Source organism: Rhizoctonia solani, chromosome 1, assembly GCF_016906535.1.
Source record: "Rhizoctonia solani chromosome 1, complete sequence".
NCBI lineage: Eukaryota > Fungi > Basidiomycota > Agaricomycetes > Cantharellales > Ceratobasidiaceae > Rhizoctonia > Rhizoctonia solani.
The window spans coordinates 1,483,889-1,500,384 of NC_057370.1; the positions used below are offsets into that span (position 1 = coordinate 1,483,889).

Below are 16,496 nucleotides of genomic sequence, written 5' to 3' on the forward strand. Positions count from 1 at the left end.
AAAGAAGCCAGAGTAGTGGTCAGACATGCGAACACGAGACAAACATGATTGAAAAAGAGAAAATAATACAACCCAAATTGACGGAGCAGGCCCAATATCTCCATACTGTATAAAGCACATGGCACAATCCCGATTATCAGTTATTCAATAACTATCGGAGTGATAAGAAGTTCGCCCGAGATATGTCCTCGTGTTCATAGTAAGCTCACCTCATTGTTTGAGAGCCCCAATCACAGTTGCACTAGTCATGGCTCCCAGGATGCACCAGATAAACAATGCCCACATGAAAGCTTCAAGGAATCTCCAACGAGCTCGTTGGGTGGCCTCTCGAATGAGTTCATCTGCGTGAAGGGCTTCTGGATTATAAAAGGGAAGTACGCCTACACCTCCTTCTGATGGATATACTCCAATCGGAGTAGGTCCATACAGAGATCTCGGAGGAGAGGAGAACGGGCCAGCAGAGTGAGACCCATTGAATGGATGAGGAGGAGGGTAAGGTGCGTTATGTGGTTTATGAGGTGTATAGGGGGGTGGTGCTCCAGCTTGCATCCTGAAAAAAAGCTGCGAGTTGGAGATTTTAGAAGTCTATGTAGATATTATTTTGCTTCACTTCTTTGGTTAGCCAAGTATTAATGTATCGCAGTGGAAAGCTGACATACCTACCGAGGTGCAGCCAAGAGAGAAAGCCAAAGAGGTCTAATCGAGCAGGGGCGGTTTGCGCGTGATGTCATCGTGGGAGTCACGTGATGTAGGGACTTTCAATTAATAATCATTCCAATCCACCACACGGTCCGATCGAGTTTCATGGCCACGGCTTTGGATAACATACCAGTGGTCCAGAACTCTAGTCCATCGGATCAGCTCAAAGCTCTAATACACGCTGGATCTCTCTTGGCCGGGAACTCCAAAGGACGAGGCGATGATGCTTCAAAAACATTGCAAGATATAGCCATCAGTCGTCTTCATGAATTTAATAGTGTCACTTCCCAAATGCCTAATCTGGCACTGTCACTCGATGAAATCAACGAAAAGGACCTTGGTGAACTAAAATCATTGACTGCACAAAAATCTCTCGGTATTCTCGAGCATATTCAAGCTTTACTGCGGGAGCACGATGTCGATCTACCTGCTGATAATAGAGAGTCTAATTCCCCTCAAAGTGAGCTGGATCTCCATGTATGACTTATGTGTGAGTTAACCCCTTTTTCAGTTGCTCTTGGCACACGAGACCTCACTGTATTGCGGACTCTAGCATCTGTCGTATTCGGCTGGGGCACAACACCCTTGCTCGTGGCTTTATATCCTCAAGTTGGCTCATTATCGACTGGCAATCTTCCGGATAAATCTATCCTAATCCCAGAAATCAATCTGCTAACAGTACGATTGGTCTCACTAATTTGGCCTTCTGATGGTGGAGCTGGAACATCTTCCCAATCGACCCGACCATTCCCATCGCATATCACTAAAATACTCACCACATCTCACGTTGTTGACATATTACGACTGGGCATTAGTATTGGGTGGCTTCCAGAACCAGATAACCAGATGCAAGAAATGGTCTATAAGTTACTCAAAATGTTGGTATGCCTGGTTCTTGCTACACACTGAATAAAGTAACCTCAGTATTCTTCGATTAGGTTACCCGCTTCGCAGGCAATTGTATCTCTCGGTAGTGTGAGTCAGCCCATACGAGCATCGCCTGAAAGCGGGCCTTTGTCTCTACCGGCCCCGCCTTATCTCCAGAAAGCGACCTCGGGGCTGTTGTCCCAGCAAGTCTTGCGGCCGGACGGGGTCTCTGGGCTATGTGCTGCTGTGTTTGGAGAGGCCGATGAAGGTAAGTAGCATTCTCTACCTCATGATTAAGTGTTCTTATGTATACTTAGTTGCACCGTTGGTAAAATTAGAGCGCATAGCTCGAGTGTTGGGAGCAGTGCCCTCCCATATGAATCGCGAGGTGAGACTCTATGCCAGGCGTCCAAGTGTGACTAAATAAATGAGGCTTAGGTATATATGCGGACAATCATCCCCAATATAATCACTCTCCTTTCGCCACCCAAGCTAGAGTTCCAATCTCAATCCGTCCCAACATCGTACAGGCAAGCGGCAGCATTCACACTATCCAGATTGTTCAAAATATCCAAGTCCCTCACTCTCAAAATTGCATCGCCAATGATACACGGCCGATTCTTCTATGAGCCCACTCCATCCTTAGAAACTCCATCGCTATCAGATACTATAACAACCCTCACCACGCTCTTCACGTCGACAGACCCATCACCTTTCCTTGCTCAAGTAGTTATCGAGCCTATTCTCGTCCCTTTATATAATCTATTAGCACACCTTGACGCGCAGCGTATTTCAGACCCAACTCTGAAGGAATTAGCGCGTGGTCTGATTAAGACGTGGGCACGCCTCGTGGGTCGTGAAGAAGCAGTTGAAGGCCTATGGTCGGTTATACAGGGCACCGGAGGATGGGGCGTTGGGGGTGAGGCAAAATGGTGTTGGGATGTAGGGGAAGAAGGTTTGGAAATATCGAAGACCGGGTGCGTCCCCAACACGCTTTAACTTTGGTATTGAGCTTAACATTCCAGTCTCTCAGCCCACCTAAACCTATTCCACTCTCGGTATTGCAAGGGCCCGATGACAATGGAGAACTAGGCGACGAGGAGGATGATAATCCTCTATCTCTTCGTCCAGCTCCAACCCATTTTGGGGAGCTACTCAAGTCGCTCGAAAGAAAAGATGTTGCGAGTGCAATATTTGTCAAAACCTTGAACGCGTATCAAGCCTCCAAGGTGATGGATACAGATCCTTTAAAGTGAGTAATTCAGCCGAAGATTGGATATGCATTTGACTCGTAAATAGGATATTGCTTTATCTCCGGCTTATACTAGAAATGCAACAAAAACTTGGTTCTAGCGTCCTTGATGAGCCAGATCATATTTTGCAATTCATAGCCCATGTAATTGAACCTAAACGACATATTAGGAAGCCTGAGTATCTTGCGCAGGATCCACTGCGAATTGTCGAAGCGGACAGTGATGACGAAGATAGAGTTGACGAACCTCAAGCTGAAGATGAGATGGTGCTAACAGCTGTGACATTATTGCTGGCTCTGCTAGAAGGTATGCTAACCTTTGCTCCTGTACCACGAACTAACTATTGTGCAGCGAACGAAAAAATGTCGACTCTCACATCTCCTCTATTGGCTGTGATATTTGATTATATTGAGCCAATAACCAACCATAACGATGAATCTCTCCGCTCATTAGCTCGGGAAGCTCGACTTGTTTTGATTTCTCGTCGATCTATTGCGGAAGTTGGCCCTTTGGCCACCGATGCTGGACGCCCGGCACTTCAAACCTACCAAGAAGCCCTTCGACTAATCCAGGACCCCATTTTACCCGTGCGAGCGCATGGGCTACATATGCTTCGGCAGCTCGTAGTTCCACCAAAACCAGCAAAAGGCACACCCCCTATAGCACCACCAGAGCTGAATGCAGCCCTTATCCCGGCCATACTTGATGTCTTTTTACAGTCCATACAAGAAGAAGATAGTTTCGTATTTTTAAATGCCGTTCAAGGTCTGTCTGCGATGGCCAATAGGCTTGGAAGGGAGATCATTCAAAATCTCGTAAGGATATATGCGGATGGGGTCGAGTCCGGCCACCCGATAGAACGGGCCGAAATGGACAAACGGGTGCGAGTTGGAGAGGCACTTGTACAGGTAGTTCGTAGCTGTGGAGATGCTCTCGGGAATTACGGTGCGTTCGATTTCTAATTATCAAAGGTGGCTTCTGATGCGGGCTGCTAGTGGACATGCTTGTTCCATCATTGTTCCGAGTGACACGAGCACATAATCTACCGACTATTCTGCGCTCGTCAGCACTATCAATACTGTCTCAGTGTGTAGAGACATCTCCGGTATCCGTCACAGGGTGGACAGAAGATATTCTCTCGGGAATGCTAGACATCCTGCAACTCGAGAGCGTTCAAGCTGTGCCATTGTCTCGTAAAGCTAGAGAAGAAGCGCGACAGAAGGAGGAAACAAAGTTCGACTTGAGCGTTGATTCAAACCCTCAAGAAGTCGATTCGAAACTACCACCACTTCGTCGCTCGGCACTGGTTTGTTTCGCACTGGTTGTGCGCTCCATGGTAGAAGGCGTGTACGAGGACACCCGCCCAGCACAGCTGGGAAATTTACGAAGCAAAGCGATCACTGTTCTAGAATATGTAAGATTAACGGATAGTGACTCTGTTACTCGTACACAAGCCGCAGAAACACTATCGTTGGTCAAGCAGCTTGGACGAGCAGAGCTTGGACTGGATGTGTAAATACAAGTAAACAACGTGACGCTGCTTACTTCATAACTTGCCGCAACAGAAAAATTGGGAATTCGCCTTTTCGTTCGACCAGCCCTGAGGTTCAACCACCCATCCCAAACAGCTGATATTAGCTCAGTGATCATGCAACCTTCTTCTCCTCCCGCCTCTGCGCCGGTCGAGAAAAGGAAAAAGAAAAAGTCCAAAAAACATACCCCTGACGTTTCGTCGCCCTCTGTTGGTGGAGCAACGAGCGTGACGACGAACTCAGTTATCAACACTGAGGATGGCATTAACCGAGCAATTCAAACTGCCCTGGATCATGCCACCGCAATAGCCACACCATCTAGTACCAATGGGCCCTCCACTACACAGGAGAGGTCATCCAAGCCGAAGAAGCGTCACGCTACCTCGAATGACCCAATCGCCGATGGCTCGGAGCCACGGAAGTCAAAGAAACAAAAGTCTAGTGATAACTCTGTTGCATCTTCTTCGCCTATTATGTCGCCTCCGACTGCGAATCCAACAAACGTAACTCCCAATCCGAATACGGCTCACCTCGTGTCGGCATACATTCCGCCACAACTTGGTCACTCTCATATACCTATCGACCCAACCTTGACAGGCCATGAGCATCTCATGCAACAGCATCCACACTTACAGGCGATTGTTCCTAATGCGACATTTACAGGGAACGCTCTTGCTGCCGCCAACGGAGCATCTCAGCACCACCCAGATGCATTAGGTTCCTTCATATTCAACCAAGATGCTGATCTATCATCTCTGGGCTCGAATGAAGAATTAATTCGTGCGCTTCAAGGTTTTGATCTCTCCAAATTCGCAGGTGTATTCAAGTACCCCGAGTCCATGTCAACCGAAAACCCGGCGCCTGTTCACCAGGGCAATGAACCCGGTCCATCAAGACTTGGAAACAACCCTCAGCTTAATATTGACCAGCCCGTCGCCGTCTCATCCGGTGCATCTGGGAACAAGCCCCGTCAAAAGAAGATTGTGGCCCCCCAGCCCGGTAGTCAGATTGTCAACCCGGAGCATGCTGATATCTTGGCAACGCACTGGTTAAACCCAGCCAAGTTGGCGGAGCTTGTCAAAGAACAAGGTATGGCCTTCTTTAATGAAACACATTATGCCATTAACCATATGCCATTCAAACCAGGGCTTGTGTACAAGAAAGGGAAATTCTCAGCTATTGAAGAGCACCAAATTGAAGAGGCATTACAAAACTATGCCAAGTCCAGAAGCTTGACTCCTCCCGAAATTGACGCTATTATATTTTCAAAAGGGAAAAAGGCCAAAGAGGAGTACAGTACCTTTTGGTCTGAAATCAGTAGGACTTCCTTGTATGATACATTTGCCACGATCCTAACATTACTTGTAGCTCGTGCAGTTCCCCAGCGGCCTATCATTGCTGTGTACCACCACGTTAGACGTACGCACCATCCCATGAAACAACAAGGGAAATGGACTCCTGAAGAGGACGCAATTGTGATAGCGTGCGTACACTCGTATTTCCTGGCGAACAACTGAAGCCGAATAGATAACCCAAGTGCTGTCGCCGAGCTGGGTCAGAAATGGGAGCAAATCAGCCTGCGTGTTGGCCGTATGTCTTCGGACTGTAGGGATCGGTACCGTAATCACTTGGTTGATCAAGAGGCTCGTGTAGTTGGTGAGTACGCCGATTTTAACAACTCGCCAAGGTGTAACTGGTTTCGATTTAGGCCCCTGGACCAAGGAAGAGGAGGATGAATTGACGAGGATCGTCATGGAGCTCACAGTGGAACGAGGCCTACAAGCAGATAACGATGTGCTCTGGTCTGAAGTTAGCGAACGGATGGGAGGCAGACGTACAAGACAGCAAGTTAGAATTAAATGGTGAGATTGGTGGCATTTCGCTGACCAAATGCTAACTCGCGTTGGCACGCAGGACCGATGCTCTGAATAAACGTGTCAAAAACGCTGGCGAACGACCACGCTGGAGCGCTCAGGACGCATACATTCTAGTACACAAGTGCGTCGTATCATCTTATGAAAGATACTATCCTAATATGTGCGCGCAGAGTTGCCTCTATGCCTGTCCAAGATGACACAGAAATCGACTGGAAACTGCTCCCTGATCCACAGTGGAACCTATGGAGTGCTCACCAGCTCCAACGCCGCTGGTTTGGGTTGAAAAAGACTCTCAAAGACTCGGACACTATGCCTCATTCTGGTAGGTGGTATAAGATTGTATAATTGCTTGATCGCTCATGGAACACTATAAAGAAATCATCTCTATTCTCCAGAGCAAGTTTCGCGATCCTCCAGAGCAACCCAATGCCCCTCGTCGCTACGAAACCAAAAAATCCCGCAATGCTGCCATCGGACGTGAATTTATCACTGATGAAGATGATAACTTTGAAGATTTTGGAGACCCCAGCTCCACGCACGACTTGTTCTCTCAAACCGCCGATGGGAACCCGATCGATCCCGAGTTGGTTCGTGCAGCGCAACAGCAGCTCGAGGCAGTTTTGGAGATTGCGAGCCAGCAAGCAGCTGCATCTGGTAGCGGGTCCCAGGATGCGTAAATATTGTTTAACTTAACTTCGTTTTATTTGACTCTGTCTTCTTTTACATTCGCCTATGCATCCTCACCCCTTTCGTGGTTTTGTAACTTTATAAATGGGTAGATATATTTAGCAAAGTAAAATACACAATGGCATATACATGAACGTTACGGATACAGTGCTACTGAAGAATAATAAGCTATTATCACAAATTTGAAGGGGTACAGTATCGAAATCTGGGTAGGGCAAACGGTAGTGGCAGGTACGTTGACCCAAGTCGCACAGAAGGGCAAATCCCACGAGGTGGCTCAACGATCCGCACACCCCTTGTATGACAAAACTCCATAAACTCAGTGCGTTCGTTTGATGAAATTCCATCCGTTGTGAGCCAACTGAGAGTTTGGAGATGAGTGAGATTGGTAAGGCTGGACATCAACTCGCGCAGTGCAGACTCGTTGGCTGTAGTCTTGTCGGGCCTGGCCAAAGCAAGATGAGTCAATCCCCTCGGGAGGGTCTCCAGCACCAACGACGTCGGCCAAAACCTGAGCGAAAGCTCACTCAGCATCGGACATGACGACTGCACAAAGTCGAGCGAGTCAACTCTGTCCGACAGCCGCAAGGTATGCATGTTGTGTCCGTATTGATCCAAGACGAAGAACAATAGTCGTTCGGGAAAGGTCCTGGGCTTATCTGACTGGGAGGAAACAATAGAGAGAGCACGTAGGTTGGAGGATTCACCCAAGAGCCATTTGAGCTCCTGGGCGGAGGGATCGAGATCGATGTGCCAGTGCAACTCTGATAACGCAATATTCAGGGGCTCTCGTCCCTGGACTATGCGAAACGCAGATCCCTCTAGACAAAGCCTGGTTATTTGTGGGAGAGACGCAAGCACATCATGCACATTCGATTGACCGAACCTACTAAAATTATGTAGGCTCAACGAGGTGATGGAAGTTGCGTGGGATAGGATGTCTAGTTGGTCCGGGGTAAAATCGTGTCTGCCTCGAAGGTGAAATTCAAGATGGTCGAGTTGTGGGAGGCGGGGTAAGAGTTTGAAGATGTCACGTATCGCCAGATGTGCAGATTCCGTGTATTTGGGGGACTCACATACGAATGTCAGCTCGTGGGTGAGTTGCCCCAGTTGCCGTCCTCGGTCGGTCGACGGGTCGACAGCTTGCAAGTATTGGCAGAAGATGCGGTATGATTCCAGTGTGACTCTGCGCAATAGAAGCGATTGGGCGTAGGCTGACAACGCCCGATTGACGAGGCAACATGCTTTAAGCGTTACATGATCTGAGGATACTGCATCAATCACGCGCAATGCAATATCCAAGGGAATGCCTAGACTGGTATACGGGTGAGTAATGAATAACTGGCGTAGCATCTATAGCGCTCACGTATTATTGTCAGCTCTTGTCATTAGACGAGTTGCCAGCCTAGTGTATGCGTCAGGCAGTAGTGGGGTCAGGTACGTTGGTAACCCACATTGAAAGCTAAATACCAAGAGCAAAGCAAGTTGGCTCCCCCACGATCAGGGCCTTGTATGTGTCGTGACAAAGCCCCGTGCGCTCGATAGCTTCGGAACTCGGTTAATCCTTGGCTGCAAGCACGATCCAATACTGACAATGTGAGAGAGAGCTGAGATGCCACCTTTGGAACGTTGTTCGCCAGTCGATGCCGATTTCTACCAGCGAAAGGTTGGAATGTACACAAGTCGCAGCGCTCAAGATCAAGAGTGGGGCATAGGTGGTGAAGGCAGTGATGGGGGGAGCCATGAGAGATCCTGCTAGCCCTCTTTATACAGTAGTCGAATGAATCCTGCACCCCGCGGAATAAAGCAGGTCATGGCGTACTGAATCACCCCAAAGACAGTTACACCTTTGATGTGATACCAACGAACGAGGTCTCGGGGGCAAATCTCCCTCCAGAACAGGCAACTGACATGCATATGGTGGATGGGATTACCTTGATAAAAACCCGGTCCAGCAAACTAAACCCTGAACAAGACCCTATTGCCGGTCGGACTTTTGGAAACTCGACCTTGTTCATTTCCGACAACCAAGGTAAGGACCAAAATTAAAGAAAACACAACATACGGGACTAACCATGAGGGGGGGCGGGGACGGGAACTGAACGGTGATGTTAACATGTACGGAATCGACGGAAATCGGGGCGAACATGGGTGCTTGGACGATCCGTGCATAACGAAGCTCATCCAATTGGCTGTCTTCCTCCTCTTCCCATGTCGACCTTCAAGTCTGGTTCGTCGTCGGTATCGCCCTATGTCGATCCCACCCCGCTGCCCTCGGACGTTCCCCATGTCGATGAGATAGGTGTTACTTCGGCGCCTCTCAAGAGTGCTGCGTTCTTCATTGGGGCCCATTGCAAGGAGTATAACGGTATGCAGACTCACGTTCCCACCCCGTACTCTCTCATGAACTCGTATCCGTCTTGGTTATGTATATTTGGTACTGATGTGCTGCGATTGGTTATACAGACGACTTTATGCTTTGCAAGAAGGAATCTCCTGATCCAGCACACTGTTTAAAGGAAGGTCGACGGGTGACGAGGTGCGCGGCCGACTTGATCGAGAAAATGAGGGCTAGCTGTGCTGCAACATATGATGCGCACTGGCAGTGCTTGGAAAACAACAACCAGGTATATTGCCATCATGCCCATCCAGGCCGAACTAACTAACCAATTAACCAACCAATCCATCCCTTTGCGATCTAGGAATTCTACAAGTGCCGAAAGCCCGAACGAAAACTGAACGATTGCATCTTTGAAAACTTGGTAAGCTGGGGCATACATATGCACACGGTCCATGATCAACCCATGCTCAATTTATTTCACTCGGGATCTGCATTATAGGGATTGAAAAAGACGATCCCCGGCGCACCGACACACAAGCCGCAAGTGCATGAGCTCACTAACCCGATTTACAAGCGCCAACAAAAGTGAAAAGCATTGTCGTGTATTGTAGAGCCCGGGTCAAATAAATGCGCTATCATACAGAATTTATAGGAATACGTGTGACCGTGGTCACCGATATCAGTCATCATGTCGAGGGAATGCGCGTATCGCTAAGGTATTCTCCGCTGAAACACGAGCAAAAAGGCGTCATTTCTTCTGTCCGCAGCCTCTCGTTCATGTGGTGGGCGGGTGTTGTCGTACCACTCACGAAACACATCAACCAGCCGATATTTTGATTTAAGCTAATTAGAAATCCACGTGACTCGAGCTGAAAGCTACTTTTCAGGGTAAATATAACTTGTAATTCATATAGTATTAAACTAAAGACACAGCGGCAGAACCCATCCAAATAAGAGAAAAACATAAAACAACTAAAGACAGGCAGAGGCGTGACAAACCGTAAGACTACAGTAGGACCGAGACAGATAACACAAAGAAAGAAAGAAACTGGGGTCGTGCAAATGTGTGCGATACGGGGAGAAACAATGGAGTGTATATAGAAGAAACCGATTTCAGTTGGAGCTTGGCTCTTGGACTCATGCCGACTGCTTCCGGGATTGCTTCCTCTCAGGAATGAGACCCTCACCTGGTCGAATGGGCAATGCGATGCTGCCATTGGGATGCCTCGAGGCAGATAATGATTCGGCTCGTCGGTGGGAGTGACCATGGGAGCGGGAACTGGAATGAGGCAGTGAATTGGAATGTGAGTGCCGTGAAGGACGGGAAACATAGGCTTCGCGGGCATGCATTTGTCGAGCTTCGGCCAAAGAGAGTCTCGGCAAGGGAGCATAAACCAGTGGTTGATCCTTTGACTGGATGCCTTGGGAAGGAAGGAGGTAGATGCGGTGGCCAGTGGACTCTTCTCCTCCCGAAAACTCTTCGTAGTCGGCGCCCGGTCCAGCACGGAGTAACTGGGAGTAGTAGTCGGTTACCAACAGAGTGAATTGCATCTAAACAACAGTGTCGGATCAGGCGCATGCTCACATGACCGTTTGAGAGGTTAGCAACTCACTCGGCAGATGAGTAGTACAGACATGACGCCAACGATTCCAACGACGCCACGCTCGAAATAAATATCGCAGTTCTCGATCGTAAGGCCGGCATCAATAAGATTACGCATGAGCTCAGGTTGACGAGAGAGCTCCTCGCACACAACGCCTCGGAGAGTGGGTTGAACACAGGCGAATGCGAACATAAGAGTGGACAGGGTGACGAAGACCAAGTCAGCGATTGAATAGTCTCTGAATACTCGCACATGGGCAGGCAAGCGCTGGGGCCGAAGCGAATAAGCTGGGATCGACGTAATAGGATTGGGTGGGGAGCACATACCTTGAGTGTGCCATAAAAGCCTGCGGCACAAGCGACACTGGCAATGGTCATGTAAGTACATACGAGGGCGCCTAGGACGCGGGCGATGTCGAGTGTCCAGATGTCGGCCGAACCCTCCCATTCGCTCTCTGTCTCCTTGCGCATCCTCCACCACAACGCAACCAAATGGATCGCTGCATATGCATTTCCTACTGCCCCAAGCCCTGCCAGTACTAGTGTTGCGGTCCTGTAAGCATTCATTAATATCCCTTGCTCTCCATACTCGATTAGGGCACCACCCACCTCTTGGACGATGCAAAACAACAAGGGAGCGACGATCGGAGCATGTCGAGGTTAATCTGGGATTGACAGAGCGATGCAGGGGATACAAGGGGTGGGAAGTGGAGAGCAAAACTTATATGGCTGGCGATGGCACGAGTCGAGATGCGGACGCCGAGCTTATGCCTTATTGTACGATTTGCTTAGTCCGCAAAAGAGGCGTGAGATCCCTGAGATGTGACAATTTGCTTCCGGTACCCGTGACCCGGCTGCCGACCGCCTCAGTCCCGGCATCTGCTTTCCTTTCAAAATATCGACCTATGGCCCGATTGTTTATTTTACATGCCCTTTGTGGCTTTGTGGTGTCGGAGGGGGCGCATAGCGACGCCAGAGCCGACGAATGCTCGTCCAGTCTCACCTGAGAACTTGGCATTCTCCGCGCGTTTCGCGCCGCTCGGTCTCCCAGTAACATGATGCTCAGGTCTGGCCCGAGTCAGGTTGATCGGGCGCCACCGACTCACCTGTCATGGGGTGGAGTTCCAGAAATGTAATTGTCATGTCTCGGACGACGTCACTGCGGCTCGAGCTCAAAACAGTCCAAACTTGATGACGGGCTATATGAGGTACATTGCATATAACATATTGTGCCAAACAACATATGAACAGCTGGAGAGAGAGGCAAACAAAGAAGAAAAAATAGAGAGAGAGAGAGAAAAAAAAAAGCACAACTATAGAAACGCATATATCCTATACAAATGTCCAATCTAACCACCTCCGCTATCCGTCGACGGCGGCGTTGAGCTACTCGTTGGGGTCGGGGACATGGACGGTGCTGGCGAACCGGCTGCTACGGCCGCAGCCCCCTTGCCCAGGCTCAGCTTGATCTTTTTAGTTCCACCCTCTGGTGCGCCCGCCTTCCCAGCCAGCGGGAACGTGTCCTCTTCGACATCAGGTCCTTGTCCTGCACCGGGCCCATTCGCACTCGCTTTCGAACCTTCAGCACGCTTGCCGTTGCTGTACAGAGCCAGCAACTCGTCTTCTTCTTCCTCTCTTCGCCGCTTCTCGGCGCGGAGCTGCGCCAGAGGCGGTGGCCCGCCTTCCAACAACGTCGGGAACGTATCCATCTGATCTGAATTACCGACAGAGTCCGACTGCATATCGGCAAGCCGAGCCGCGGTCGGGCTATCAGCAATAAACGCTGCAGACCGAGTCAACTTGCGTTCACGTTCCAGACTTCCGGGCGACCCACTTGAAGATGAAGAATCTTTCGGTGAAGACACAGCATCGACCGACATGGGCGAGGGAGAAAGCACATTTTGGAACCCGAGTGTGCCGTCCGCGTTGGCGTTCATATCTTCGTCCTCCTCTTCCCCTTCCCCTTCGTCTTCGTATCCGGATAGACCCAGTAGTCCTGCCGATGGTGGTTTGATCGGCTGAAAGACGGCGTCGACCCGCTCCCGTCCGATCCGGCGCGCCCACGTGCACCCGCTCCCAGTGCAACGCGCGCCCGCTTTCGCTTCAGCTGGTTCACGGGCGGCACTTGAACTGGTGCCCATTTCAGTGGAACTTCGGTCGTCTCGTCGTCTGCGCCGTTGAAGTAATCTTCTTCCTCCGAGTCCATGTGTCGGCCGGAACCCCATCGTCGTGTGCTGTTGCCATTTCTGTCAGGTTAAATAAACGAGATGAGTAAATTAATAGACGCGAAGTAGTATAAAAGTCACTTACGTCGAATTGGCGACCGACTCTGTCGACGGCGGCTCTTCATGGTTCTGCTCCCATCTTAAAATAATCCCCGCAAAGCGCATACCGACCATTGGATGTTTCGCCAATTCTCGGACCCGGGCCTCGTGTTTGTCTATCATATAGTCGATCACAAGACGAAGATTCTCCTATCGCAATGTATTAGCGGAGCTGGTCACAGGTCACGCACACGCACACCCCCGGCCACGCGCTTACCCGACGGATATATTCGAAAAACTCTTGACAGGTCGAGCTGAGCATGTTATCTCGCCTCGACTCCCGCGCCGTTAATTCGATGATAGGAAGCACGACATCTTGCTTAATCAGATGTCGCGTGACAAACTGATTAGGTGTCCTGAAACAAGCTCGGAATACACGCAATGCGGCTGACAAGTACGCGCGGACAATGTCAGCCAAAATGAGTTATCGAGTGGAGGAGACTAGCGCGTACCAAGACGAACATGCTTTTCCCGCGACGAGAGCAGCGAGGCCAGTTTGAGCGCGATATTCGAAGCGCAAATGTAAAACTGACAACGATGCCCGTGCTGCACGACGAAATTTGACAAGAGGTCACACAAGAACAGAAATTGTGCCATGTGCTCCTTGGGTGCGTTCAAAGCAGCCCCTGAAACACGTGGCACTAACTATTAGCACAGTTTGTTTATGTCACACGAAAGCCCACCTGCCTTGCAAGGCCGTAAAGTCCGGGAGGGCCAGAACGGGCTTATAAAGCGAAATAATGCACTGCTCGTAAAAGTATTGCAGGAATCGTTCCGTCGCTGGATCTTCTCGTCGGCCCATTGCGGCCTTGGCAGCGGCAGAAACACCAGATCGCTATACGTCATTAGCAGCCGATGAGCGATCGACGTAAAGTGACTTACCTCGCCCACAGACATGTCACCCCCTGCGCCCTGTACCTCCAATAATACCCTAAGTGCATCTGAAATTTGGCTCCGCAAGGCCAGATCCTTGGTCGAACCCATTGTTGCGATCATCTGCTCCAATAATGTTCGCACCCCAGCTTCCGAGTGTTGCAGAATATTTTGTCTCACGCCGTGTGGGTCATATTCCATTACGCTCAACAAGATATCGCCACATAGATGCTGTACCGAGACCATGTCCGGATTGGGATTATGGACAGAAAATGCCCATTGGATGGCGTAGAGCACACCTCGATCGACGAGTAGTCTGTACAACGCGAATCGAGTGGTGACCTGGACGTTCTTGGCGGTAGAACAAAGCTGGTGGGTCATGCGAATAATGTCCTTCCGCCGCGTGTCTTGGTCGGAGGAAATAGCGGAATAGTCGGGTGAGGGCATGGGCCCAATGACTGGTGAGGAATTCCCAGCACCATTAAGTTGAGGCTGAAAGTCGGATGGGATGTTTGTGGGATCTTCGTGCGTCTCCAAGCTCGATTTTCCGTCCTTGGTAAACAGCCGGGGGAACGCTGAGAACATCCTGGGCAAAATGGTCTCCTCATGCTGAAAGTGAGTGACAATATCCATTTGGTTGAAGATAATAAACGAATTGAGAATGTTGAATGTGGGATCATCCAGCATCCTCGCCAAGACAACATCCTTAAGGAATAGCAGGCGGTATGTTTGGTGAATCTTTTTGCGTACAACGCTATCTCGAATTGGGACTGCCTCGCGGTAGTGGGCTACATAGGATAGGAAATGCCGGTAGGATGCCTTGTGGTCGGGAAACTCGGGATCATCTAACAAATAAAATTAGCGAATGCTTGGCTCCAAACTATGATCTCGACTGACATTCTAACATGCCAAGGACGCCGGGGAATATTTCATCTGACAACATGTGTTCATACATGGGGTGTTCATTAAGCATAACTGAAATTTCGGTTAAAATTCGCTCAAGCAGACAAGTGAAATTCCTACTGATTGTCTGCATGATTCTGCATAGTGTGTGCAAATGCTGTAAAGACTCGGATCGTTCCGCCTCACAGAATAACTCTATGAGTGAGCAAATGAATTTCTAAGGGAATGTATGAGAGAGAGTTTCTTATCGTCGACAGATGATGTTACCTGATACACTAGGGTCTCGCAAATCTTCTCCTTCAACGCCGGGTTCTTGGACAGGAACTTGATTGCTCGGTCAATGTCACCTATGTTGTTGAATTCCGGAGGCGGAATTTGGCCGGCCTGCATGAAAGATTGTGCAAAACGACGCTCGAGAGATACTTTGGGGGTAGAGGGAGGAGATGAGGATGTTGGGTCCTCTAGGTGGTCATGAGCATGGCACACGAGCGGTGGCACAAATGAAAGACGACATACGTTTGCCTCGCAAATGGCGCTGGACCTCTTGAATAAAGTCCCATATTTCACCACAACCGTCGAGGTCTTGGAAGCTGAGAGCAAAGTCGGTGCCGTTGGGTTCGGTCCATACGATTAGGGTCTCTGAGGGCGAAGATATGAGGGAGAGACGAGGATCGGGGATAACAGCACATACGACCGAGGTCACCCTGCTCGCCCTGTTGGCGCTGGTATACGTCCTGGGCCTGAATCTCACAGCGCAAGAGCTCTACGTCTGTGAATTCGCTTTTCACCAGAATGACCGCCTTTTCTGTTGTATCGTCATAGTCTGCGGAACACATGCCCGTGCCACGGTCATTCCAGCACGCGCCCTTGAGCTCGTATACCTGGAAGGGGGGAAGGGGTCAGAGACGGACGAGATAACGAGAACAGACGAACCTTGACTCGGCGCATCTCGGCGGTAGCCCACTCCTCCGCCGGGGCCCAGTCGTCTTCCCCCTCGCCCATGTGTGCATCGACAGCCATGCCGAGGCCGTCGTCGAGAGTGTCGGGGCTGTGCATCGGTCGGCCGTCGGTGTCGAGGGGAATGGGGTGGGGCGAGAGCGAGTGGAGTTCGCTGGGAGAAACCGTGGTGCGGATTTCAGCCTGGATTGTAGGCTGCTGCTCGATAAGCTCTGGCAGTTCGTCGAGCGAGTAGGAATCCATGTGTAGTGTTGGGTCTGGCCCTGGTCCATCGCGGCCTGTCGCAGAAGACGACGATGACGATGAAGGACCGGCCTGGCTGTCCGAGTCTCCGTTCACGTGCATCCCTCCGTTCATATCGCTCCCTCGCTTTGGGCTCTCAACGCGCTAGGATCTCTTTCTTGCGCGATGCGATGGCGGGTTCGGCCCAGTTGTCGTCAATCTCAAACCTCGATTGAATGGTCACGCAAGCCTTCTCGCCTCTGTTTTGCAAGAAGACCCCAGACACCACCACACAGCCACGTGAAATGTAATTCTCCCCCGCCGGCTCCCTTGCGATCAAAACAAACTTTATGTATAC

The 16,496-nt window shown here is 50.1% G+C and overlaps 7 protein-coding genes across 7 annotated transcripts; 3 read left to right on the top strand and 4 right to left on the bottom strand.

Annotated features, from left to right (window-relative positions):
• Positions 1 to 210: 210 nt before the first annotated feature.
• On the bottom strand, positions 211 to 549 carry RhiXN_03971 (uncharacterized protein; the record flags this gene model as incomplete). The annotated part of the gene is made up of 1 exon (XM_043323788.1): positions 211 to 549. One exon carries the CDS (start codon positions 547 to 549, stop codon positions 211 to 213), a length of 339 nt encoding a protein of 112 aa, XP_043176207.1.
• A 441-nt stretch (positions 550 to 990) lies between these two features.
• Positions 991 to 4,335, top strand: RhiXN_03972 (Required for nuclear transport of RNA pol II C-terminus 1; the record flags this gene model as incomplete). The annotated part of the gene is made up of 9 exons (XM_043323789.1): positions 991 to 1,159; positions 1,211 to 1,577; positions 1,638 to 1,834; positions 1,884 to 1,954; positions 2,005 to 2,543; positions 2,600 to 2,818; positions 2,989 to 3,125; positions 3,171 to 3,764; positions 3,815 to 4,335. The coding sequence occupies 9 exons, from the start codon at positions 991 to 993 to the stop codon at positions 4,333 to 4,335; spliced, it is 2,814 nt and encodes a 937-aa protein (XP_043176208.1).
• Positions 4,336 to 4,467: 132 nt separating this feature from the next.
• On the top strand, positions 4,468 to 6,905 carry RhiXN_03973 (Myb-like DNA-binding domain protein; the record flags this gene model as incomplete). Its single annotated transcript, XM_043323790.1, has 7 exons — positions 4,468 to 5,668; positions 5,720 to 5,834; positions 5,889 to 6,007; positions 6,060 to 6,213; positions 6,266 to 6,349; positions 6,399 to 6,550; positions 6,604 to 6,905. 7 exons carry the CDS (start codon positions 4,468 to 4,470, stop codon positions 6,903 to 6,905), a joined length of 2,127 nt encoding a protein of 708 aa, XP_043176209.1.
• Positions 6,906 to 7,089: 184 nt separating this feature from the next.
• On the bottom strand, positions 7,090 to 8,304 carry RhiXN_03974 (uncharacterized protein; the record flags this gene model as incomplete). Its single annotated transcript, XM_043323791.1, has 2 exons — positions 7,090 to 8,230; positions 8,282 to 8,304. The coding sequence occupies 2 exons, from the start codon at positions 8,302 to 8,304 to the stop codon at positions 7,090 to 7,092; spliced, it is 1,164 nt and encodes a 387-aa protein (XP_043176210.1).
• Positions 8,305 to 9,126: 822 nt separating this feature from the next.
• RhiXN_03975 (NADH dehydrogenase (ubiquinone) 1 alpha subcomplex 8) lies at positions 9,127 to 9,845 on the top strand (the record flags this gene model as incomplete). The annotated part of the gene is made up of 4 exons (XM_043323792.1): positions 9,127 to 9,283; positions 9,382 to 9,542; positions 9,618 to 9,677; positions 9,756 to 9,845. 4 exons carry the CDS (start codon positions 9,127 to 9,129, stop codon positions 9,843 to 9,845), a joined length of 468 nt encoding a protein of 155 aa, XP_043176211.1.
• A 548-nt stretch (positions 9,846 to 10,393) lies between these two features.
• On the bottom strand, positions 10,394 to 11,512 carry RhiXN_03976 (uncharacterized protein; the record flags this gene model as incomplete). Its single annotated transcript, XM_043323793.1, has 4 exons — positions 10,394 to 10,807; positions 10,870 to 11,127; positions 11,187 to 11,412; positions 11,469 to 11,512. The coding sequence occupies 4 exons, from the start codon at positions 11,510 to 11,512 to the stop codon at positions 10,394 to 10,396; spliced, it is 942 nt and encodes a 313-aa protein (XP_043176212.1).
• A 696-nt stretch (positions 11,513 to 12,208) lies between these two features.
• Positions 12,209 to 16,273, bottom strand: RhiXN_03977 (Serine/threonine-protein phosphatase; the record flags this gene model as incomplete). Its single annotated transcript, XM_043323794.1, has 14 exons — positions 12,209 to 12,855; positions 12,924 to 13,105; positions 13,170 to 13,333; positions 13,401 to 13,570; positions 13,636 to 13,711; positions 13,761 to 13,809; positions 13,867 to 14,018; positions 14,066 to 14,901; positions 14,954 to 15,031; positions 15,080 to 15,176; positions 15,227 to 15,420; positions 15,476 to 15,598; positions 15,651 to 15,840; positions 15,893 to 16,273. 14 exons carry the CDS (start codon positions 16,271 to 16,273, stop codon positions 12,209 to 12,211), a joined length of 3,339 nt encoding a protein of 1,112 aa, XP_043176213.1.
• Positions 16,274 to 16,496: the final 223 nt, after the last annotated feature.